This window comes from Rhinolophus ferrumequinum, chromosome 27 (assembly GCF_004115265.2).
Source record: "Rhinolophus ferrumequinum isolate MPI-CBG mRhiFer1 chromosome 27, mRhiFer1_v1.p, whole genome shotgun sequence".
Classification (NCBI taxonomy): domain Eukaryota; kingdom Metazoa; phylum Chordata; class Mammalia; order Chiroptera; family Rhinolophidae; genus Rhinolophus; species Rhinolophus ferrumequinum.
This window is the reverse complement of record NC_046310.1, coordinates 7,768,919-7,793,221: the sequence shown is the minus strand read 5'-3', so window position 1 is coordinate 7,793,221 and position 24,303 is coordinate 7,768,919. Positions and strand designations below refer to the sequence as shown.

At 42.3% G+C, this 24,303-nt stretch overlaps 1 protein-coding gene across 2 annotated transcripts in view; it reads right to left on the bottom strand.

Moving 5' to 3' along the window:
- The window catches only part of KCTD3 (potassium channel tetramerization domain containing 3), a 33,559-nt gene extending 9,692 nt beyond the window's left edge, over positions 1-23,867 (bottom strand). Inside the window, exons 1-13 of one of the 2 annotated variants that reach the window (XM_033099521.1) lie at positions 23,712-23,867; positions 18,259-18,312; positions 17,931-17,976; positions 16,258-16,331; positions 14,508-14,566; positions 14,146-14,226; positions 13,214-13,354; positions 12,736-12,826; positions 12,007-12,197; positions 6,650-6,765; positions 3,187-3,274; positions 2,933-3,049; positions 889-1,059 (exon numbers count right to left, since the gene is read on the bottom strand). In XM_033099521.1, coding sequence (XP_032955412.1) covers positions 889-1,059; positions 2,933-3,049; positions 3,187-3,274; positions 6,650-6,765; positions 12,007-12,197; positions 12,736-12,826; positions 13,214-13,354; positions 14,146-14,226; positions 14,508-14,566; positions 16,258-16,331; positions 17,931-17,976; positions 18,259-18,312; positions 23,712-23,794 — 1,312 coding nt within the window. In that variant the 5' untranslated portion in view covers positions 23,795-23,867. Of the gene's footprint in view, positions 1-888; positions 1,060-2,932; positions 3,050-3,186; positions 3,275-6,649; positions 6,766-12,006; positions 12,198-12,735; positions 12,827-13,213; positions 13,355-14,145; positions 14,299-14,507; positions 14,567-16,257; positions 16,332-17,930; positions 17,977-18,258; positions 18,313-23,711 lie in introns of those variants that run through there. The other variant, XM_033099522.1, reaches the window with a different exon arrangement.
- Between the last annotated feature and the right edge of the window lie 436 nt (positions 23,868-24,303).

Genomic DNA, 24,303 nt, shown 5'->3' with positions numbered 1-24,303 from the left:
AGAAAAGCACAGTTATACCCAAAACCGCCAGCCACAGTAACGGCACGTTCATCCATCTTTCAGCTCCTACTGAATCAGACTGGAGAACGGTGACAGCTGCATCAGCTCTCTATACTGTGTAGTCTTCATATAAACAAACTTGTGGTATGAAAATATTTATAAAACATTTAAGTTTGGCAGGAACTGATCTACAAAAGCCTTAATGTAAAAGCAAGCTCCACTAATCTACTTAACTCACAATTCAATTTTTATAAAGCTTTGCAGAAACCATCTATCACAACTGAATCTCATCAATGGAATTTTACTGTGTGATCCTTTTACTTTGTATATCCCATTCATTAAGCTTGAAACTTGATATCTAACTTTTAAAGTATCTAATTAGTATTAACATTTAAAAGATATGATTATATAAGGATCAACCAACTCAGTAAAATGTAGGTTTTTTCAAATAATCTATACACTGTACTCATTTTCAGCCTTTTTGAAGAGATGATCAAACAAAATCACATATAAATGTACAACTTAAGTTTTAAACCTTAAGATAATGCAATCAAACGTATATTAAATTCATACTTAGGACATACCTGTAATAAAGAAACCTCTCAATAAAATTATGATATTTTGAAATAAAATATACCATAAGAATGAAATATTAGAATAGTAAGTAAAAGACACGATACTTCTAAACCAGGCCAAAAAAAAAAAAAAAATCACAGAAATCCTTAAAAGACAATCCTAACATTTCTTTAGTCGTTCAACCTTTCTACCCGTTCTTTCCGTGTGCTTTCTCACATGCGACACTGCTTTTCTGTTCTTTCGGTTTACAGCGTCTAGAACACCGCACAGAGGCAGGGGTTTCCTCCTTAGCGGTAGGCACGCGATCACTACCTGACACCAGATGCTTCTCCGACAGCATGATCTTGGTAACGGGACTCCGGTGAACGGTGAAGGTCTGAAAAAGCTGAGGGCCTGAGCCCACCGTCTCCGGATGCTGCACAATAACTCGCACCGCTCCGGAGCTCGTGCCGTAGGCGATCTCAATCCAGTTACCACTGACACCTAGGCCAAGTTCAGAGGTGAAAGGGGCGTATTAGATGAGGACAGAGAGAAAGCTGCCCTCACAAAGCTCCCCTGTGAGAAGAGGGGCAGAGCTGGATCCAGTGCTTGTGTCAGCCCCGAATCCAGCTCAGCACAGACATCTGAAGACCTCTCTGACCATCTGCAAATCATGATCTATTTTACACGTCGATTCCTAGCCCGCACTCCCAGATAGAACTGTTCACCCGCTCCCTTCCTTGTACTATGTATTACACTCTATCACGGCAACGGTAACACCCCAATAATCTATTTCCATGCCTATCTCTACTTGTTGACAGACTGAATCATAATCATCTTTTCATCTACGTCACCTTTGAGTGCCTGAGACATGGTGGGTACTCAGTGACTGTTTACAGAATTGATAAATTGGACATACACGCTAAAACACCACTGACACACATCGTATTCCGAAAGCAGTATTCATATTGCTTCCAGCCTAGAATGGCCACCTGTTTTACTTCTACAGTCTTATTCACCAAGTCCTGTATATACTACTTAACAGCTTCGAAACACTTAACTATGGAATATACTCATCACACTGGTTACGTCACACTTACCCACGTCATCTCTACGTACAGCTCACCGTGTCAGGTTCACCTGTGGCTTTGTTTTTTTTAACAAGAGCCCAGATTCCATCAGATATTTAAAGACAGGTAAGAGTTCAGTGACTTAAATTTTTAAAAAGCTTCGCTTCACAGATAGAGAACTTCTTAGCTTTAAGAGCTGTTATTTCTGATTCATGCCACAGTACTTGAATCAAAGGACAAAGAGCATGCCCTGGAAACACGTATAACCTGTAAGGTGACTCCATTATCCTTTGTCACTGACGAAGTTCTCTCCCCCGCTTTAGTTCAGATCGGAAAAATCAATAACAAACCAAAAAACCTGCACATCTCATTCTAGGGTCAGGGGTCAGCCAACTTTCTGTGAAAGGCTAGGCAGCAAATATTTTAAACCTCGCATGCCATACTGTCTCTGCACAAAAGCAGCCAAAGACAATATGCAAAACTAATGAAAGGAGTATATGGTTTGCTGATCCCTATTCTGGCACAATACAGGTGAGATCCTATCAGGGTTCCCATCAAAACCCTCTGCATACACTACAGTATTTCTTTTTTCATACCAAAGGTGATGCTTTCCTTCAATGAATTCAATAGAATGATCTTGTACCAGCAACATTCAAATCTTATCTATTACTACTGTACATGTTAATACTTCCTACAGTTCCTTTCATTACAGATAAATTTCAAATTTCCCATTTATGTTTATCTTTTACCACAGAATATAAAAATTCTTAGTTTACAGAACTAGTTTGTTAATTTCATTGCAATGGCCTTTGCAGTGAAAAGCAATGGAAGTTATACATATTGCTCTTCCAAATAAAATGTCTTCTTGCAACGTAAATTTAAAATTTCCCAAGAAAATAAGCTCCCTTTTAAATACAGACTAATAGTCTAGGAGCCTTTGTTTTTTTGGTTAAAAAAAAACCCAAACAAAACTCTTAATTTCTAAACACAATCAGCTACTGTAAAAGGAAAGTAAATGCGCACACAACTTTTTAAATAATTTCAGTTAATACGGTAGTGATTTGGCTTAAATACAATTCAGAAGACGAAAAGATCTGATTTCCCACCTCAAATTCTCCTTGTGTATTGGTCATGCTTGACTTCAATATAACACCAAATATAAACTTTAGGCTAATACAGATGAAATCCTTAGCCTTGCAGTTCTCAAAAAGGAAGGACCATGCTAGTTTTTGCGTAATAAACCAACCAACAAACACACATCCTCAAAAGCACTTCAGGGATGGACAGTCATCTTGCCAGACACATACTGGTTTTGGGCGTGAGGTAAACACTCAGAGCAGTGATGGCGTCATTGGAAGGATCGTGATAAAGTTCAGTTACCAGAAGATCATTATCCTTCATCCGCAAAGGGAACTTCTGCATATCTGAAAACACAAACATTTTTAAAGGGCATAAAAACAAATAGCGCACCTATTTAAAACTAAAAAAGGTAAGCTTCTCTTGTCCTCATTTTGAAAAATCAGGTTAAAGAGGAGTGTGTGTTAAGCGTCTGTGCACTTACCTATGTAATATATCGATCCGTTGTTACATCCTAGTAGAAGGAAGGACCCAGCGGTGTCATAACTAGTTATAGGAACAACATCTTGAACCTGATGTAGTGAGATTATTAGATGTTAGATATTAATTACGATTCATATTTTCTGCTCAATTTCCTCGAAATTCTTTTAATAAAAAAGACACTGATACCCGATTTAAGTAGGGCTTAGAAAATGCACTTTCTATACGCACACATTCACACATACATCCCCCACACAGGGGACTCTGAAGAACCGCCAATATGATTCCTTTTAAAGCTCTTTTGAAAAAATATGTATTTCCAACAGCAGCACTTTCAGGATTTACAAGGATTATCTTTTTCTATACATGACTCTGAGGCCATAACACACATCACAACACAAATCAACTCATTTCCAGGTAGTACTTATTCCCTTGATATTTATTCATTTCTCTGAAAAGGTAGCATTCTCTATTTTCATTCTCCCCACTATAGAGTTTACCAGTTTCCTAGGAAATGGTAAGGCAGACAAGTTCTCATACACTTTTATTTTTTAAGTACTAGAATTAAAAAATCCGTTTGCCGAGCAAATCAATCTAGTTACAAATTAATAGCTGTCTGTATTAGTGATAAAAGAAAAGCAAAGGACATGGTTTTTACTACAAAACCAAATAACAAACAACAGATGTTTGGTAGAGCAGTGATGATAAGGTGAAAAATCATGTTCACCAGCCAGACCAGAGATGCACGAGAGACGTCACAGGTGACACTCCTCCAAGAAAACAAGCAGGGACCACTGGGTGAGGAGCGGGAGGCATCACTTTAGCTGTGCAGGAGCTTCTGAACGTGTGAGTGAGGAGGACAGATAGAGACAGTGACTGATAGAGACTGAGACCAGGCAGGCGTGGGGTACAGTGGGGGTGGGGGTGAATGTGCATCTCAATCCCTGTGTGGGTCTTGGGAGAGCACAGAAAGGCAGCCCAGCTTGAAACCTTAAAAGGTCACCATGTGTCAGGTAGAAGGGAGGAAAGCGACGGGCAGAAGAGCAAGTAGAGAAAGCACAGAATCCGGGTCCATTCCTATTAAAAATAAACTAAAGAGCTCGAACTTGGGAAATGACGCTTCCGGTAAGCTGTCCATACGTGACGCTGATTTCCATGACAAGCCTTCTGGTGTCAGGCCCCGTCCTAAGCTACACTAGAAATATCTCTGCAGTCTCAGATACCACCTCGACCCCAGGGCAGGTTTCCGTTTCATCAGAGCCAATGACTTGCATGGCAGGTAAACAGAACTTCTCAATGACGTGAGTGAAGGTGACTGAGGCTGGAGGGAAGGCCACTCCACACCCCCAGACCCATTTTCTCACACCAAGTTCATCTTTTTTAGCTCTGGCTCTCCATAAAGAGCTCCCACTCTTACCCCGGAATCCTGACAGTAGGAGGTGGCGATAGATAAGATCATGGGATTTCTCTCCCTTTAGACCCACTTTTCAAGGAAAGAGGGGCAGCCACCAAGAGCTTCCCAAATCACATCTAAGGCAAACATATTAGCCATTTGTTCTCTGGGAGGACAGGCTCCAGGATGACGCCTTCCTTCCTCTTTTCCTGCCACCCTTGGCCAAGTGCTGCTTTGCTGTTCATGCCTACCCCTCGGTACAGAACAGAGACAGGAGAGGAGTTCTGTGCAATGATTCTCAGTTCTTGTAAGTCCCCCACCTGCTTTCCCTTCCCTCTGTCCCGTCTGCCTACCCGCAGGTCCTCATCCCTGATCTCTGCCATTTTATGCTTTCTCGTCCCCTGGCGTGTCATACCATTTAATCTCATCGCCAATCCTCAAGCAGACCTGTTCTCTGTTCTCTTGCTCCCGTTCCCAGCACTGGGCACTAGGGGAGACCGACATGACGGTACCCCCAGGGCCACTGCGAATGTACGAGCTGCAATGTCTGCAGTCCTGGGCACGCACTTCCAGTGTCTGTCTTTCCCTTGAGTCTGTGCTCAGTACTCCTTCCTCATTCTTGTGTCACAGAGAAAAGAAGGGTCTACTCAGTGGGTGAACCCCTCTAGCTGTTCCCAGGTCCCAGACATTCCTGACGTCTACGGGACCAGAAATCATCGCCAGTCTTCCAATCGCCATGTGCTTTTTCCTGGCGACTTCCCTGTCTGACTGCAAGCACGCTCCCATCCTGGAGAAAAAAGAAGGCACTGAACATCTTTTTCTCAATCTAGCCCTGATCCGTAAGCTATCCCTTTGTCTCCGCTTTCTGTTACCACCAAACTTCTAGAAAAGGAACTGAATTTGCGGTCTCTTGTTTGATGCCTGAGTTCCTGTGGGACGCATGCCCCTCCCGTCCCCAAAACCTAACTGACTTACATCTGCAAATGATATCCTACTGCTACAACTAGTGCCATTTTTCAGTCATATCATAGTGTCCCTGTGGCTCTTGGTTCCTATCCTGTCCCCCTAAATGCTAATGTTCCCCAGAGTTTTAGTCTTGGCTTTCTTTCTCTCGATGTATCCTCTCAATGGAAAATCTCATCACTTCTTATTTTTCATTATCACAGAAGTCCTGTGGTGTCCAAAGAATTTTTTTTAGCTCTTTCTTCTTTCCTAAATTCCTAAGGGAGACTCCCAACTATACACTAACACTGCGCTTAGGTGCCCTGAAGAATCTCAGGGTATTTAATCCATCTCATCATTTGTGACACGATCCCCCAGCATATCTGCTTCTCTTCTATGCTCCCTCTCAATTCAGAATATCCCTAGTCACTCGATTGTCAAAATTAGAACCCTCTCTCTCTCCTCTAATTGTCTACCTCTAATCAGGTACCAATCCTGTCACTTTGGAAAGGCTTAAGAGTGTTTCTCAGGTCGCCTCCTGCCCGCCATCTCCAGCACCACCGTCTTTACCTGAATCTTGCCCCTGCTTTGCAGGGTTACTCTCCTCTTCTCCCACCCACCTTTCCCCTTAGCCACCGTGTTTATCTTTGCAAAACGTGGATCTGATCGTGTAACTCTCCGCTTAAAGTCCTTGAGTTGTCCCTCTCTGCTGCTTCAGAATCAGCTTTAATCTTTTTTAGTCCTGTCTCCTTGTTCCTCTCAAGTACTTGAGATCATTTAGCTCGCTATCTTCTCTGAATGGCCATGTAGTTTCACATAGATCTGTGCTTCCACTTAGGAAAAGAAGTTTGCTTGGACTACTATGCCCAACGCATGGAACGTAAACCATTTCAAGGAAAAAAAGAAATGTCTAACCAGTTTAAAAATTCATTCCTTTTCCAAAGTAACTTACAATTCTTGAAAAACATACTCAACGTTGTATCTGGAAGACAACTGACCACTAAATATATTCAATATTCTGTATAATCCAACCCAGAAACAATAGGAATTCCACAGTAACAAAGCAGGTGCCTAAATCAGCATGAGTTTCAGAAATATTTTCATTGCTGTAACATGCTTTAGTTCAACTAACCTGCCAGTGCTGAGTGACGGCGTTCCACACTCCCACCTTCCCTGTATGACTCGTGGCCACCAACTGGTTACCAATGAAGAAGAGGGCATCTACAGGAACACCAAGGCTGAACACTCCTGAAGTGGTAAGAAGAAACAAAGAGGTTCATCAGTCATCATCTTCAGAATCAATCAAAACCCAGATTAAAGCATCTTCAAGGGAGCTAATTTAAGTCTCTCTTCAGTTCCACAAAATACGTGCAAAACACTCTGGGGACCAGAAATAAGAAACTCTGCAGCAGTTCACACACTCCTAACGCAGAAAAGTCTGCCTCGAGTGATCTGACACCAACAGAACACCTTGTTATCTGAAGCTGTGGTTCTCACACCCAGTTGATCATCAAAATAACTGGGAAGATTGAAAGTGAACAAAGTAACATGAAATGGGGCCTAGGATTCGTGCCAGGCCTGGTTAACCAGAAAAGCCAGTGTGTTTCTAGAAAGCCACAGCTTCACTGCAGCTTGCTCATGGATCACTATTTGGGAACCACTGGTCTGAAGGCACACACTTGCCAGCCCTCAACTATCTGGAATGTGTTTAGGAGCCTGGGAATGAGCAAAACAGAAGAAGGAAAAAATAAAAAAATAAAAAAAAAAAAAAAAAAAAGAAAAGAAGTCATACTGTACTCAAACATTCAGGTCTTTACTCAGAACTCATTTTAAACCGCTCAGTTTCCCCGCACTGCAGACCTCAATTTAATCCATTCGAAAGGTACTAATTAGGTAGTGGGTCAGAAAACAGAAGACAGGATATTACCAGGAACTTATGAGTTCACGGCAAAAAAAGGAAAAAAGAAAAATAATTCTAATACGATGCAACAGTAACAGAAGGACGCACAGGGTGTTGTGATGTGCAGAGGAGCAAAGCGGGTAGAAAGGGGTTTGACACTGTTTCTTAGAAAGGAAGCCATCCGAGTTGGGTTTATAAAACGGTGAGCAGTTCGTCACACTGGGGTGCTGGGAAGGGTGAGCCCAGGGAAGCTGAGGAAAGGGAAGAGGGAATGTAGGTGAGGGAGGTTGTGAGGAGCAAATGTTCCGCATGAATAGCAAAGAGCCCAGGATTTCTAAAGCAGAGAATTCTAGGCTCACCCTGGTGCGGCACTTACGGCCGAGGGCAGTCGTGTCTCTTTCACACAGCACTGCCAGGCCATCAGGAGATTGAGGGAGGAGTCCTAGCTCTGAGAGCACCTGTCCTTGCCACCTCTCGGTTCTTTCTCATCTCATCTATAAAACAGTGGAAGCTAAACATCTCGATGTTCACTTGCACCTTCAAAATGTTATCATCCAATTTTGATACTAAAATTGTATTATCTTAATTATTTGAAAAGTGCCTTATGAAAGATACCTTTTTACTTAAAAATGCTAGAAAATATCTTACCTATACCATATTTCTTTAGCTCTTTCAGGTATCAGTTATTTATTTATTTTTGGTGGTGGTGGTGTTTTTTTAAGTATCTATTATGTGAGAACATGAACATTTTTCCCAGTACCTAGCTGAGAAAACAAGTATGCATTAGGCTTTGAAGAACTCATAGGAAGAAACAAACCAATTAAATGCAAAGCAGCATGTACTAAAAGCGTAAGCCAGAAAAGGTAACAGACTTGTTTTGAATCTTGAATCAGTAAGGGGTATTTCATTTTCTGTCCAAAATTGTACTACATGCAAGACCAGAGGTAATAAGTAACATTCTAAAACTTCTTTACCAATCTTGCAAAAGCCAGGCATCTAACAGGAAGAAAAATGATATCCACTGCACAAAGAAAGATAGGAAAACAAACAAACAAACAAAAAAACCCAGACCTGGTAAGTACTGCTAGAAATGTCTCCTATGTAGACATTTAAATTTGTATGTATAAATTCATATTTATACACATGAATATACCATCTCGGCCCCACCTGGCAACCAAAAAAAAAATAAATAAATATGCAAACAATGAAATTAACCCTCACAAAAAAGTTAAGTTCTTTGACCAGATTTGGTTGAGAAACAGAACCTGCCACTTCAAAGCAGAAAGTCATCGTCCCACACAGAATTTTAGGATTCTTATGTGATAGTACTCTAATTTTGGGGCCCAACAAGTTTTCAGAACACTGAGAAGCTAACTATATTCAGTACTACGGGCTCTGTGAAAGGTAGAAATAAAAACAGAAAAACCAACCAACTAACATCGGTTACACGAGAGCAAGATGAGGTTCGGGGAAATGAAGGAAGATATTCTGAATGTCAAGGAACTTGAAGCATCACTCCTGCTTAGGCTCGACAGTCCTGCCCACTGTCCACAGAGAAGACAACAGTATAACAATGACAAATTCCTGTCTTAAGGGACCCTCTTTTCTCGGTCAAATACTGCTTACGGGAGCAATGCAGGAGCGCTGTCTGACGGAAGTTATAACGAAGGGGGTTCGGCCTGTGGGAGAGCTCCATCAGGGACAGACCAGTCCTAATCAAGTTCTCTGGATGGCGTCGCCACGTTCTGCGGAACATTTGTGATAACAAATGGTCTCCTTTACAGGGTGTGAACAAAGTACTATGTACCGTCTCACCACATAGCTACCTACCACATTAGCCCCTGAAAACAAAGCAAGGCATAAAAGCGCCCTCTCTTGTTGGTATGTTACAAGTGGCAATTTGAAAAACAAAAACAACAACAAAATCACAACTGATTCTCTTTCTGTATTACCACTGTATTATAATCTCAAAAATTTTAATGTTAAAGTTTTTTTTCCTAAAGTTGTTAGGGAAATTACAATTAAAACCAACATCCAAATCACAGCACGTCCACTCAAGTTGTTCCCACTGTTATGAAGTAAGACTTTCAGAAGGAAGCAGTCATCAGCTGTATCAAATGAATCAGGTGGCAGCCCTAATGAGATGAGGACTCAGGATTGTGGGTGACAGGAACAAGGGCACTTTGATCGGGTGGTGGGGCAAACGCAACGTGAGAGAATAGAAGGTGGACATGCAAATGAGGTCAGGTCTCTCGCTGCAAGAGGAACAGACACATGGAGCCCAAACTGAAAGAGAATGGAGGGTAGTTTTTGTTGTTGCTTTTGAGGCGGAATGATAGCCTGGTCGTGTGTTGATGGAAATGAGCCAATAGAGTGGGCAGTTCTGATGATGCAGGAGAGGGAGGGGGGACCAAGTACTGGAGCAATGTCCTGAGCCAGTGAAAGGAAGTAAGATCCCGTTTACAACTGGAGCAGAGGATTTCACCACATAACAAATGGGACCATAGAGAATGAGCACAGACACATGTAGATGGGTAGATATGATGGTAGGAACCTAGGGAGTCCCTCCCGATTTTCTCCATTTTCTCAGTAAGAAAAGAAGGTGTTGAAAGTTTAAGGAAGAAGAAAGGCACGAAACCATCATTTAGGAGAGTGACATCTGTGTAATAGGATTTCTGGGTAGTTTGTAAAGGTTCACTTGAGAGCGGAGGCGGTAAGTTGAGACAAGGTACGGGAGACGGCAGTGGTGGTGCTGGTGGTGCACGCAAAATGCTCAGTGTTCTCTCGCCCTCGTGAGCTATTCGGGTAGAAAGATAGATTTGGCCAGGGTCGGGTTTCTCCAAGTAAGCAAGGCGAAGGGAGATGCAAGAAAACTGAGGCTCTTTGGCTAGAGTAACTGTAATGATGGGATCCAAGCCTGGCAAAAAGGGGAGTGAGGAGTGAAGATCCCGGTGGAGTTCAAGAGTTGGGGGGTGGGGGCGGATTAGAGCATGTAACTTAAAAGGGATGAAGGACAGTGTCCTGGAGGCGGCCGAAAACTGTATCATGTGGAGCTCCGGAAGGCATGAGATTTCAAATTTGGGGACGGGAGAGAAGACTGGGAGAAGGGTCTAGAACAACTCTCAGAGTACGGTATGGGAGTCCTTGTGGGTCTCTGAGACCCTCTCTAGAAGTCAAGACTAATTTCCTGATAATATTAAAAACTTTGTTTGTCTTTTCAATTCATTATCTTCACAGTGTACAGAGGAGTTTCCCAGAGGCTACTTGACATGTGATGGGGTCTAATGTTTTCTGGGATTGTCTGTGGTGGGAGGTTGGTTTTAAATATTTCCACTCTTCTCTTACTAGCTATCTTCAGTTTCTTCGGTTATATCTGCTATAATCTCTTTAACCTCATTATTGTCCAATAAATAACAAAGTATAAGAAATATTACCTAAAGCCGTTTAAAATATTTTATTTTAAAATACATTTATTTTTAACACATTTTCCTTATACTTGGTGATGGATCATTGGCTTCAAAATGGGAAATCAGAACCCTCGTCTGCTCAACCCACAGCTGCACCATCTAAGTTTAAAGATGCCAAGAAAGACGTGACAGATCAGTTCTGTGACTCAGGGCAAGGAGAACTCTAAAGAAACTGGGCAAAACTGTAAAAAAAATCCAAAAGGGTAAAAATAAAAATTCTTTCCCTCAACTTTATAGATGTTAATAACTTGCCTTATGGTGTCTTATGCAACAAAACAGTTTTGAATAGTACTATGACGCCAGGTGTGGGATCACTGAGAACAAATGCTCAGTCGGAAGAAAAAGAAATCATTTAAACAAACATGAGAAAAACTCTTTAAAAGCCAGGAATCGCTGCTGTCACTTTTAACCTAGAGAAGTAATGGCCACCGCAGCATCTCCCAGGCTGCGTTATGGCGTCATACTGGCTAGAAGAGTACACACCACGGCTGGGAGACCCACAAAGCCTTTGCACAGATGCCCTGCTGAATGCCTGCTGGATGAGAGGGCAAAGAAACCCCACCACTGCCACTCTGCAATGACACAGTAAGCCTGAGTTCCAGATTCGGCACAACAGTGCTTCTGTCTTACAAACAGATGAATGCAGGGACGCTTCTGCTCATCTGGCATCAGCACCAACCAGTCATCAAAGAGCGTATGTGCATGTTATCTGCAAACGCACGTGGTGTTGAAATCGTCAGTGTGTTGGAAACGTCTATGAATGTCGTGGGTTTCCCTAAACACCTGCTGGCACCTGCACAGGTGGTGCAATGGTAGCACGAGTCAAAGCAGGGGCACTCGCGTGGGCTAGCAGTCGTTACACCGTCTGCCAGGTTACTGCTGCAGACAGTGGGCATCAGACTCTCCTTTTGCCTAAGACATCCGTTTTCTTCCCTCTTTACCAGATGGTGCCTGTCACACTGGGGAGCCCCGTTACCACTGGACCCTGAAAAGAAGACGGGGCCGCTCTAGCTCACTAACAGCCCAGGTGGGTTCTGCTACCTCGGGATGATCCCTGTCACACTCAGCATGTCACACATTCCCTGCACAGTGCGGTGCGGTGCGTGCACAGGCGCTTCCTACCGATTTCACTCCCGCTGCCTCCGTCCTGCACGCTCCATAGGATGATGCTGCTCTCAGAGGCGACGGCGACCATCTTGTCTCTGTCCCCATGGGGACCGCCCACCACTTTTGCATTTAAAGCCACCCGTTCAATAGTCCAATCCAAGTAAGGGCTTGTAAACACTTGCTGCCATCCTGAAGATTCTTTGATTCTGTTAAGTCAGAATGGACACAGACGGTAAACTCAGCACAGATTAAGCAAACAGAACACAGATGAATGTACCAAAAGCATATTAATCACAGCTATCTGGTTCTCTTTCTGTTAAATATAAAATTCGGTTGATACGTATCATCTACTCACACATATCTGGAGTATTCTTTCTGAGGTCTATTTACATACATATGAAATCTAAACCACTTAAAAAGAAATTAGAGTTCTATATTTCTCCAAAGAATAATTTAGGAAAACAACTTGCAGGAAAGAGCTTGAAGATCTCAATTACATCCCAGTTCACATTGTCTGGGAAACAGTTGAGACATATGAAGGCTACCAGCAATATTTACCAAGTTAGCTATGAAAATGAAAGCGAACCGTATCTAATCAAGAGATACAGAAGTGGATAAAATATGCAGGGACAACTTCTGATGACTCAAAGGAACAGCTCTCCAAGTTGTAAATATAAAAGTGCAATTATTAAAAACTACCCCCAAGACAAAAAGCGCAGCAAAGCGTTCCGAGTCTCACAGTACCTGTAGCACACGGCAAAATGGGCATAGGCTGCTACGATCCAGTTGTGATGGCCAGCTACTATCAGAACCTTCCGTGGGTCCACAGGAAACCCTGTGGGTTTTAGAAACAAGAATTTTATATTTTAAAGCGAGGGCTGGCGAGTTAGGGCCCACGGGCCAACTGCAGTCCTCTCCCTGTTCTGATCAAGTTCTGTTGCAACCCAGCCACATCTGTCTACATTTGCTGCACGGCTGCCTTCATGTCCTAAAGGCACAGTGGCAGTTCCAAAGGGCCCGCACGGAGATTAAAATACTTACTATCTGCAAAGAGAACGTTACATACTTTCAAATTAAAAAATTATATGTTAGGTGAGACTTTAAGATATAAATGATCAATGTGGATTAAGAAGAGAAGCGACAAAATTACATCTTTAAAAATCATTAAGCTAGCACTAAAAACAGGTATTTTTCTTCTACTATTTAAGTAATCTTTGCTCACCTAGCCTAACAGTCTCTTCTTCGGTTGCAGGGAGAACAGGCTGGGTACCATTTGCCCGAGCTTCACCCTCTGCAGAGTTTAGTCCATTCCTAGAATCAGCAGAGGATCTAGTTGTGTTGTTTATTTTACGACTAGGAATACCTATACAAGGAAAGAAGATAAATTTCTAAGTATACAGACAATTTAAAATTTCACGCTGTAACAAAGAAAAAAGTGTATTTCATCATATTCAACATATATCTTCGAATATAGCAATTTACTGCAAATAATTTAATTACCGTAAAAAACAAACAAAACAAAAAAACCTCAACAGATTTCTGAGATTTATCACGTTATATAGATAATAAATAAGATGAAGACTTATCATATCGTACTCCAGTTTTACCTAGCTCTACATAACTGAAATCAACCGTTAATTCACTCAGTCTGTCACCAGCCTTCACATTGTATAGTTACTATATTAAGTACTATGTATTGATTTAAACTGATATAGAGCTGAATTGTCCCATTCTTTCAAAAGTACTGACAACCAACGCTCTCACATAGGGGGTGGCAAACTGGGCTGCAGCCAGACCCAGCCCAGGGGCTGTTTGTGTAGCTGAAGTTTCCTGACACAGTCACATCCACTCATTTCTGGGGTGTGTATGGCGGTGTTGAGTGTTGCTACAGATCTTCCAGCTCACAAGCCTATCTGGCCTTTACAGAAAAACTCTGGCACATCCCAGCTATAACATAAACTATGACTCGACTTCTGTTCAAGTTCTCACCGTATCAAGTAGATTGATAAATGAGACAGGCAATAATCAAAGACTGGTTCTTCCTTCTTCCTACTTATACAGTTGTATGAACATGCTTGCTTCATGCTTATTTGTACATGCTTGCTTAATGATAAAATTAATTTTTAAAAAGACTAAATCAATCAATCACAATACCTGGGGGAGGCAAGTAACCGTGGAAAAGGACGCTGCCACAAGACGAGCGCTCCAACTCTTCACATAAGAGAAGCCTTCTTACTAAAAACATTTCAAAGCAAACTTGTCAAGAGTATATGCAAACAGAAAAACAGTACTCCATTTTTATTTTCTCTAGTTAAAGAGGATAAGGGGGAAAAAAAAAGGAAAACGTTTAAGTTAAATCAGCTGACAACATCTTTTTACTATGAAAATCCACAAAAAAGCAAGCACTGAACTAGTCCATCAAAAATTGGGACCCGGCCTAGGACACACTGTACTTTAGGCAAGTTTAATGCACAACGGGTCAAATCGTAAAATACAAATATTGAAAGACCTCGTACCTAATGGAGTGATTCCATAAAATTCCGCTTCATGTCTGAGAACATTAATACTCACTCCCCTGCAAAGGAACACACAAGTGATGTAACTCACAGCGGCGACGTGGATTACCATCGGAAGCCAAAGGAAAAAGAACTAGGTGCTTCACGTGAACTACATCCCCAGGCGTCAAAACTCACCTTTCTCCTAATACCCTTAACCATCTGAAAAAGTCTTAAAAAAAAAAAGCCAAAAAACCTGCACGCCGACAAAAAACGTTCTCTTCCTTAAAAACCCTCTTCCTTAAAAACCATTCACATACAGACGAACTGGGCGACTAAATGAGAGATGAGGGCTTTCCAGTGGTAATACAAGTAAATTATCAAGTACCTAAAAAGGCGAACAAGATGGTAAATTGTTCTTCTATGGCATTAATGACTTTGAACTTTTTATCATAATTATTTCTATATTTAACCTCCCAATTATGCTGTGAGCTCCCTGCAAGCATGATCTACTTCTGATCTATTTTTGCACACCTCACATTAAACCCTAGCACAGCACGTGTATATAACAGTTATGTAATAAATATTTGTTGAATGAATAAATTCATATAAATGACTCCCTTCTCATCAGAAACCAAGAGTAAAAGCAAAGTGGAAAGTAGGGGGGGAAGACCAGCCTTAGGAAATGCTGTTGTCCTGATGAAGATATTACAGTATAGCAGTCTGAAAATAAAATTTTACTCCTTAAGTAAAGTAAGGCATTGAGTTCTAAGAAAAGCAGTCACTAAATACAGATATTTAAACTAATTCTGCCTTTCATGGGCTATCTAGTTGTGGATTAGTCTCAAGGATACTGACTAGCAGTACACTTAGGCTTTTTAAATCAAATACTATGGGTCCAAATAATTTGACTTTTATAAAGAAGTAGTAATATACTTCCCACTTCCAGTCCCAGGCCAAAAACCACACCAACAAAAAGCACCAACAAACCATTTTATTAATTCAATAAATGTCTATTGAGCAGCTACTATGTATGCCTTGTTTTAACACTGGGAATACAGCAGGTAACCAACCAGACAAAAAAGAATCTTTGTCTTCAAGGAACTCATATTGTAGTAAATTTAAGCCAAAAATCAGATACTCTTATAAAGAAACAGTTCAAACAATTAGAATTTCCAAAGCTGTATCTACAAAATATTAAGAAATCCTTATTGAACGTTCACTAGGGATATATGAAATAAAAAAAATAACATACAAATTGCAGTTTGCTGGTTAAGAATCTAGACTTAATTAGTTTAAATGATCATGCATTTATCCACCAGGAAAACATGACCTGAGCCCCTACTGTGCGCTAAGCACCATGCTGGATCCTGAGGGTACATAATAAACAGTGCTGGCCTTTTGGAATTTGTGGTCTGCTGGAAGAGAAATTAAACTGAAGCAAGAGAAATTAAGTTGAGCAGGTTGCAGGAAATCCTTAGCCATTAATCCAATAACATTGTAAGCAGAGTAATAAACGGATTCAATTTATATTATGTTGACTACAGTGTGGAAAATAAATTGGAGCGATGCAAGAATGAAGTCAGGAAAAGTGGTCTGGAAGCTGTTGGAGAAGTTGAAAGGAAGAGATGATGGTGGCTTGTATCTATGAGAGTTTAATTCTGAGGAAACTTTCAAGCAAAATAGTCTTTACCTTTGTTTTTTTCCTTCATAAACTATACCAAAAACGTATCTATCAATAGGAATTTATTTAAAAAGATGTACTTCTTACCTTAAGTCTAGTTCTTTTGTTCGGAGAAAATTTAAAATGGGTGCAAATGCTGCTGGATCTCTGTCAATAAATATCTGTAAAGGATGGATTGCTTTATTTTCAAATTATAAATTCGACCTCTAACTTTAATATCTGTAACACTAACTTAAGAAACAAAGACTGAAGTATTGAAATATTCTGTTTTCTTATTCTATTCTTAAATTTTAACGCTGCTAAAACTGAAATGCAGTTACAACTGTGCATTTAATGTAGTAGTGTCTTTTTCTCCCTGAAAAACTATTATTAGATTGATGATATTTTAACATATAGGAAAATGGTACCTAGTCAGTCAGTGCTGTCATTTCTTTATTGATATCTTTGGTAGACACTAACGGAACATTTTTATCGGAAATAGTCTAGAATTCAATAAATAGTTTGAAAATCTGATGCATCAATAATACTTCCTTATATTGTCTGATTATTTCTTATTGGTGATGGTGATTGAGACTTACATATTTCGTGCTTCATATGTTAATCACTGAAACAGCGTATGTCTACAATACACATGGGGTCATCGAGAAAGGTAAATACTGCATACTGTTGTTAAAACTGGAAAATCATACTCATTAACACCTATACATCCCACTATGTCAATTTCCTCAAGGGCTAGGGGAAAAGGAGGTGGTGACAAAAAACACTGAGTGCATAAGGGGCGGGGAGGATAACATGCTTAAAATTTGAAATACATAACTGATGGCTTTTTATAGAAATGTGTACCAGCACTATTTTGAATCAATTACAAGAGCACTACCTATAAAATTGAACATCTTTTAAAGCTTATGTAAGTGAATTAGGGGAATGGTAGCAAATAAAACTCTTTTTACTATGGTCAATTATGTATATACAATGATTGGAGTTCTGGCTTCAGAAAGTCTTGCTTTTTTATTACAATGAATCAGAAGTGGAAGAAACACCACAGATTTGTGCAGAGATTATTGCTGATGTCTTTTTTATAACCTCACATGGGAATGCCTGCTTTTGCTGCTTTATTTAATCTGCAAATCTCACCATAGCAAACAAACACTTCTGGTCACTTTGTTGCCTGCGACCAGAAAGCCGTTTCCTTTTGAGAGCACCAGACATTCACTTTACATATTCTCCACACAGCACTGCTTTTTAAATGGGTGAACCCATTTTTATTTTTGTACTGAAACATAATAGATCTTTATTTTCCTCATTCCACCATTGTTGTAAGTTCATAAGGTTATTCTCCAATAAATAAATAAAAACAAATAAAAGCATAAATAAATGTAGGACTTTACTAATTTGCAACATCTTAAACCTTTCTAATCCTATATCAAAGTATTTTATTATTTACATTAATCTATTTACCATTACAGTTTTAATTACTGATTAAAATACCTATTTTTCTCCCTTGACAATGTCACCTTATATCCTACAATCATGAATATTTAATATTTATATGTAGCATTCCGTGTTTAAAGTTCTCTTATATAGAGACACTCTCTATGCCCGATAAAAAAAAAATTAAGTCATATATGTCATTTTCATTTAGTAGTTATTAAAGTATTTCCTATCTTCTAAGAGTCACTATATAATAAGGAGCAAGCATTATAACCATTAATTAATTTTTACACACACACACACACACGCACACACACTATTATACTCACAGCACCAGTTTCATCTCGAAGGCTTGAAATTCTTCCACTCAGCAAACTAGAAGTTAACAATAAGCTAGTTAGTTTTTAAAATCTGAGTATGAATAAATGTCCTAATTCTTTATTGTGTCAAAGACCAATACCCCAATAAAAAAAAAAAAAAAAACAACAATACAAATGTCATATCTCCAAAGTAAAATAAAAACAAAATTATATGTTAAGAGTTAAAATTTTTGTATTTGAGAAATAAAGTATATTACTTTAACAGACATGGAAAAATGTACTATTTTGATAAATAACAAGTGTATTAAAAATGGTACTAAAGAATTAGATGAAATACCTGGAAAAAAAAGAATCTGGAATCCACATAAGAGTCTGTCTTGAGGTACTAAATCTGCAATTGAAAATTGTCTGGTATTATAAATGAGGACATGGTTTGAAAATTCCAGTATTAGTTAACTTGCTCTAATATGCTGGCCGATATTTATAAGGTGTTTCAAAGCTATAGCTAGGTCAGTTATATTAATTACATTTAATATTTTAAAATTTTGCTTCTTTCAGTTCAGAGTTAAGATTACTCAAAGAGCTCGCAACAAAAATCCAGTAATTAACTCACTGACATACTTCCTAAAAGACTACCTTCCAGCATGCCAGTCTGCTGAAGAATCAACAATTTGCCCCTCACACCAAACCCAAACTTCTCAATATAGCATTGGAAGTTATCTTCAGGTCCTGTTTCATGTCTCCAACACAAACTGTGCTCCCCTCTAATGAGAGAGAACTTCTCAATATCCCCCAACAATTCATGCTCACTACCATTTCAGTATCTTTCCCTATCCCAGCTCGACAGCTCTTGTCATGTCCAATCATCCAAGTCCCATCCATCTTGACACTGATAAGGCTTTACCTCCTCTTTAACGGTTTTTCCAAAGTCTACCCTATGTTATTTCGAGCTTGTAATAATTACATTGTACATTATGCATTTCACACTTTTTTTTTTATATGCAGGCCTGCGCCATTTGCGACTGTTGTGTTCATTCATTCAAATACCACGCAGTAAGTGTATATCATTGTTTTGGGATTAACTGCCATTTGTTCAAGTCTGCTCATTACCACCAATGGAGGGAACTTTACCAAAGCACAGTGTAACAAATGGGGAAAAAAATCAGTAACGGTTGTAAAGTGACCTGACTGAGAATGTGATCTAGGACTCATCCAGTGCAGCCCTTATTATCGAAGTATTTTCATGTCCAAACTCATCACATTGGACTATACATTATGTTCCTCTGCTCACATCACCATGTGTCCTCACACAGAAGAGCCTAACAGACCTCTGCTTTCATTCTACATTTACATTGTAGCATTACAAAACCGTGTTAAAGTAGTCCTTGTGCCCATTAATCAGACTGAACAAAGGAATCGGTTTATCCAAGAAAACATGGCAAATTTTCCCACGTGCATTTCTTAGTGGAATCTTAAGAAAAAAATGAGAAACCCATTACAACTAGTCAGAGGAAAATGATTTGGTCAGATAAATAAAAGCATATCCAGTCAATGATAAACGGAATGAATCACTCTGTTTTGGAGGCCATCACATGAATCCCGTTTGAGGCCTGCCAAAAAACTTGAATTTTGTAACTTAGGAAATTCACAGGTCTGCTTCAAGTCATATTAGCAATTTCGATTAAATTCAGAAGTTTGGGGTGCAGTTAGTAATCTGGGATTTCTCGGTAAAGGGATCAGACCCTCATCCCTACCTCTTTTTTTTTTTCCCCCAAACAAGGGGAAGACAGGAAAGGAAAAAACCCAGAGCTCTAAAACTGGTTCCAAATATGACTTCATGAAAACGACAGCATTTGAAATTACATATTGCGAACATACTTCTCTGCAACATGTATTAACACTTTTTCTGTTTTTTATCTCATACCCAGTGTGCCAGGGGCCATGTGCAATGTGGTCTCGACAAGAGTATTACTAAAGATCTCAGCATACCCACCATTTATACTCTATGCTACTTGCCTCCTACCAAATTAACTTGGAAGCAATCTAATTCAAATTATTTCTTCAGCAATGTTACTATTCATAATGTGAATAATCCTTGCATTTTCTATTTATTACTTCAAATTCCTTTAGCAATACTGTAAGGATGGTACTATTGTCACGTTATATTTTAGGAAACTAAGCGCTAAAAAGTAATTTGCTCAGAGTTGCTGATCAAGAGGTAAAGCCTGGGAACTGGAACCCCTGTCTGACTCCAAAGTTCTTTGTCTCTGAGTCTGCCACTGGCTGGTGCCAGAATTCTCTCACGAGGTCTCAAATCATACTCTAATAAAATTCATCACAAATTGAGTCATACTGGGTTTCTTTCACTTCATTGGTTTCTTTTTGTAAATAATAAATATTAACAATTCTAAATTAAGCCTCATCTTCTCTAGTTTATAAATCACCCCAAAGTGTGAATTAAATCATAAAACTTGGTAATTTCTTAATTCCATTTTTGTATCTCTCTCCTCTTGAAATTAAAAAAAAAGGGGGCGGGAACCTTACCTATGTAGTACATGCTTCTCTGTTCAAATAAATTCTCCTTTTGGGTTTTACTCTGTCATTTCGGGGCCAACTTCAATTCTGTGCTTCAGATGGTTCTCCCAGTGGTAATTCCTCCACTTAATGACAGTCACATAGGATTTTATTTTACAATAACTTAAGTGACTGTGTTAATGTGTGATTTGCACATGATACAGATGACTTCTTGATCCCTCTGAGCTCGACAATGCTGCAAGAGTCTATGATTTAAAGTAACTCCAGAAAACACTCATTGTTGGATCTTCTGTTTTCTAGAGGCTATGTCATTACTTATACATTGTTTGACCGTAGCAATTCTAAAGTTTGTTTTTGAACTTTATTTCTCATTTCTATGTAACGACTTTCATATGTCTTCTAAACCATTCGATCTAATACGGTATCTATTTTGCATTCTTTGGTAATACCACTATTTGGAAAATTTTAGAAGATGATCAAATCCAGTTTTGTAAGTAATGAAAATAAAAAAGAGAATGTTCCAGCTGCAAGATAGCTGCCTCAAGCATCCATCATATGATTTAATAATTTAAACTGAATTCAACAGTCATTAACAAGAGATCACTATTTAGCCACCCGCTTTCAACACACAGTAAATAACAGCACTGTTTAATTTTTATCATAATACAGTGTGTCCTTTGGAATGCCTGAAAAGAAATACACCAGCAACCAATAGCCGTTAAGAAACCTACATAGGGATTTGAGATGCCTACAGTGCTACTCCAGTATTGCATCTCTAAATTGCCAAACCGGCAGTATCTTCATGTGATTTTAGGAAAAGTATCCATTTCTTACACTAAATCTTACACATGAATCTTCTCTTCTGTAAGACTGTTATCTATACAGTGGCACTAATGTAATTTATTAAACTAGTAAACGGGTTTTTTTGGAGGATGAGGGGAAAGAAAGCAGGGCAAGAATGAAATACGACTGTTTCTTGTGTTAAATTCTCTTGGACACGTAGAAAACTTAAATGTTTAAGTTAAAACTATACATTTTTTTTATCCCTATGGCTCACACTGTTGCTGTTTTGCATTAAAAAAAATATTTAAAAGTCAGCCATTCTCAAGCACAGCACAATACACTGTATTCCCAAAACATTTTATTGTTCCATCTCCACCACCCTAAAACTCAACTACTGCCTTTGAAGAGAGTTGGCAAACTCCCATTTCTGACGAGTGACTCATAAGCCACAGTAAATTCACACACCAAAAAAAAGTTGTTTTCCCCCCAAAAAAGCTTAATAAAAGGCACAGAAGAGGAGAGGAAGGCCAGAAAGAACAGAGGAGTTTCCCATCTGTTTACCAAAAGTGCACCATACGGTGTGTCAATATCCGAAGCTTCCTGGAACCAACTCGGTAAATGTGCAATGTCTGGACACATTGTTCTAGAAGATAAGCTGATCCCTCAAAGCCACGCACCAAGAAACTCTGAAAATAAATCCACTGCACTTGCTCCAACAAAGTTGTTCGAGATTGCAAATATCCCTTAATGAGGCGTGGAAAGAACACTGCAATTTCTTGCCCAGGCAAAGGGACGCCTTGTTGACCCAAGGAAAAGGGCGGCTGTTTCATCTACAACAGTCAAACCACGAGGCCAGGCTTCTCCAAATTAATTCCTCAAATACACTCTAAGGTAAGGCATGGAAGGCTACAGAATGTTCCTCCTAGCCTGAGCCCTTAGTTAGGTGAGGAGCAGAGGTCGGCATTCGAGGAAGGCAGCGGCTCCGCCATACGGATCCCGCTCTCGGCGATTCCAAGAGGCCCTCGAACCCGTCCCGTCTCGGACCCGACAGCACCAAGTCTGGATTCGCCGACACTGCCGCCAGGAGGGCCCGTGCGTCCCCCGCCCGGCTCGACCCTGTACTCGTCCACGTTCCCGCGACACCGGGTCGCCGTCGTCCCCGCTGGAGACCGCCCGCCGCACCCGGCTCTGGGCCCCTGCCCCGCGCGGACTCACCTAGGCCTCCCATGTTCAGCAGCCCCGCCGACTCACCGGGGCCCCCAAAGTTCAGCCGTCAGGCCGACTCACCTACCCCCCGCCCCCACGTCAGCCTTCCCGCCTGGTCCCCCCCACATTCAGCAGCCCCGCCGACTCACCTGGTCCCCCACATTCACCGCCGACTCACCTGGTCCCCCCCCCACATTCAGCAGCCCCGCCGACTCACCTGGTCCCCCACATTCACCGCCGACTCACCTGGTCCCCCCCCCCACATTCAGCAGCCCCGCCGACTCACCTGGTCCCCCACATTCACCGCCGACTCACCTGGTCCCCCACATTCACCGCCGACTCACCTGATCCCCCACATTCACCGCCGACTCACCTGATCCCCCACATTCACCGCCGACTCACCTGATCCCCCACATTCACCGCCGACTCACCTGATCCCCCACATTCACCGCCGACTCACCTGGTCCCCCACATTCACCGCCGACTCACCTGGTCCCCCCCCCCACATTCAGCAGCCCCGCCGACTCACCTGGTCCCCCACATTCACCGCCGACTCACCTGGTCCCCCACATTCACCGCCGACTCACCTGATCCCCCACATTCACCGCCGACTCACCTGATCCCCCACATTCACCGCCGACTCACCTGATCCCCCACATTCACCGCCGACTCACCTGATCCCCCACATTCACCGCCGACTCACCTGGTCCCCCCCCCACATTCAGCAGCCCCGCCGACTCACCTGGTCCCCCACATTCACCGCCGACTCACCTGGTCCCCCCCCCCACATTCAGCAGCCCCGCCGACTCACCTGGTCCCCCACATTCACCGCCGACTCACCTGGTCCCCCACATTCACCGCCGACTCACCTGATCCCCCACATTCACCGCCGACTCACCTGATCCCCCACATTCACCGCCGACTCACCTGATCCCCCACATTCACCGCCGACTCACCTGATCCCCCACATTCCCCGCCGACTCCCCTGGTCCCCCCCCCACATTCAGCAGCCCCGCCGACTCACCTGGTCCCCCACATTCACCGCCGACTCACCTGGTCCCCCACATTCACCGCCGACTCACCTGATCCCCCACATTCACCGCCGACTCACCTGATCCCCCACATTCACCGCCGACTCACCTGATCCCCCACATTCACCGCCGACTCACCTGATCCCCCACATTCACCGCCGACTCACCTGATCCCCCACATTCACCGCCGACTCACCTGGTCCCCCCCCCACATTCAGCAGCCCCGCCGACTCACCTGGTCCCCCCCACGTTCAGCTGCACAATCTCGCCGCTGCCGGCCGCCGCCGCGGCGAAGCTGCCGCAGTGCCCTCCCGCCATGTCCCGCGGATCGGGGCGCGCACGCCGCCCCCCCTCCCCCGGCCCGGGCCGCTGAGCCCGCGGCGGGAGGTGCGCGGAGCCTCCCGCACCTTCCCGGCGGCCGGGCGGGGCTCTCCCGCGTCCGCCTCTTTCCCCTCCGCTCCGGCGGCCCGGCAGGGCGGCCCAGCCTCCACGTCTCCGGCCACTAGGCCGCCGGGCCGGCCCGGGCCTCTCCTGGGCGCTCGGCAGCCGCCGCCACGGACGCCACCGCCGCCGCCGCCGCCGCGGCTCGGGAGGAGGGGCCGCCGCGGCTCGGGAGGAGGGGTCGCCGCTGGGGACAAAATTCCTCAGCGCTCGCCCTTCGCCCGCCAGTGCCACCAAGGGGCAGGAAGGAAAGGCTGGGAGGAGCTTCCCATCCCCGCGCGGCTGGCGCCGCGGGCGGGCCGGGGAACGTGCTCGGGGCCGCCGCGGGCTCGGACGGGACTCCAGCACGTTTCTCCTCCCAGTCCCTTCCCTCTGACACCTAACCT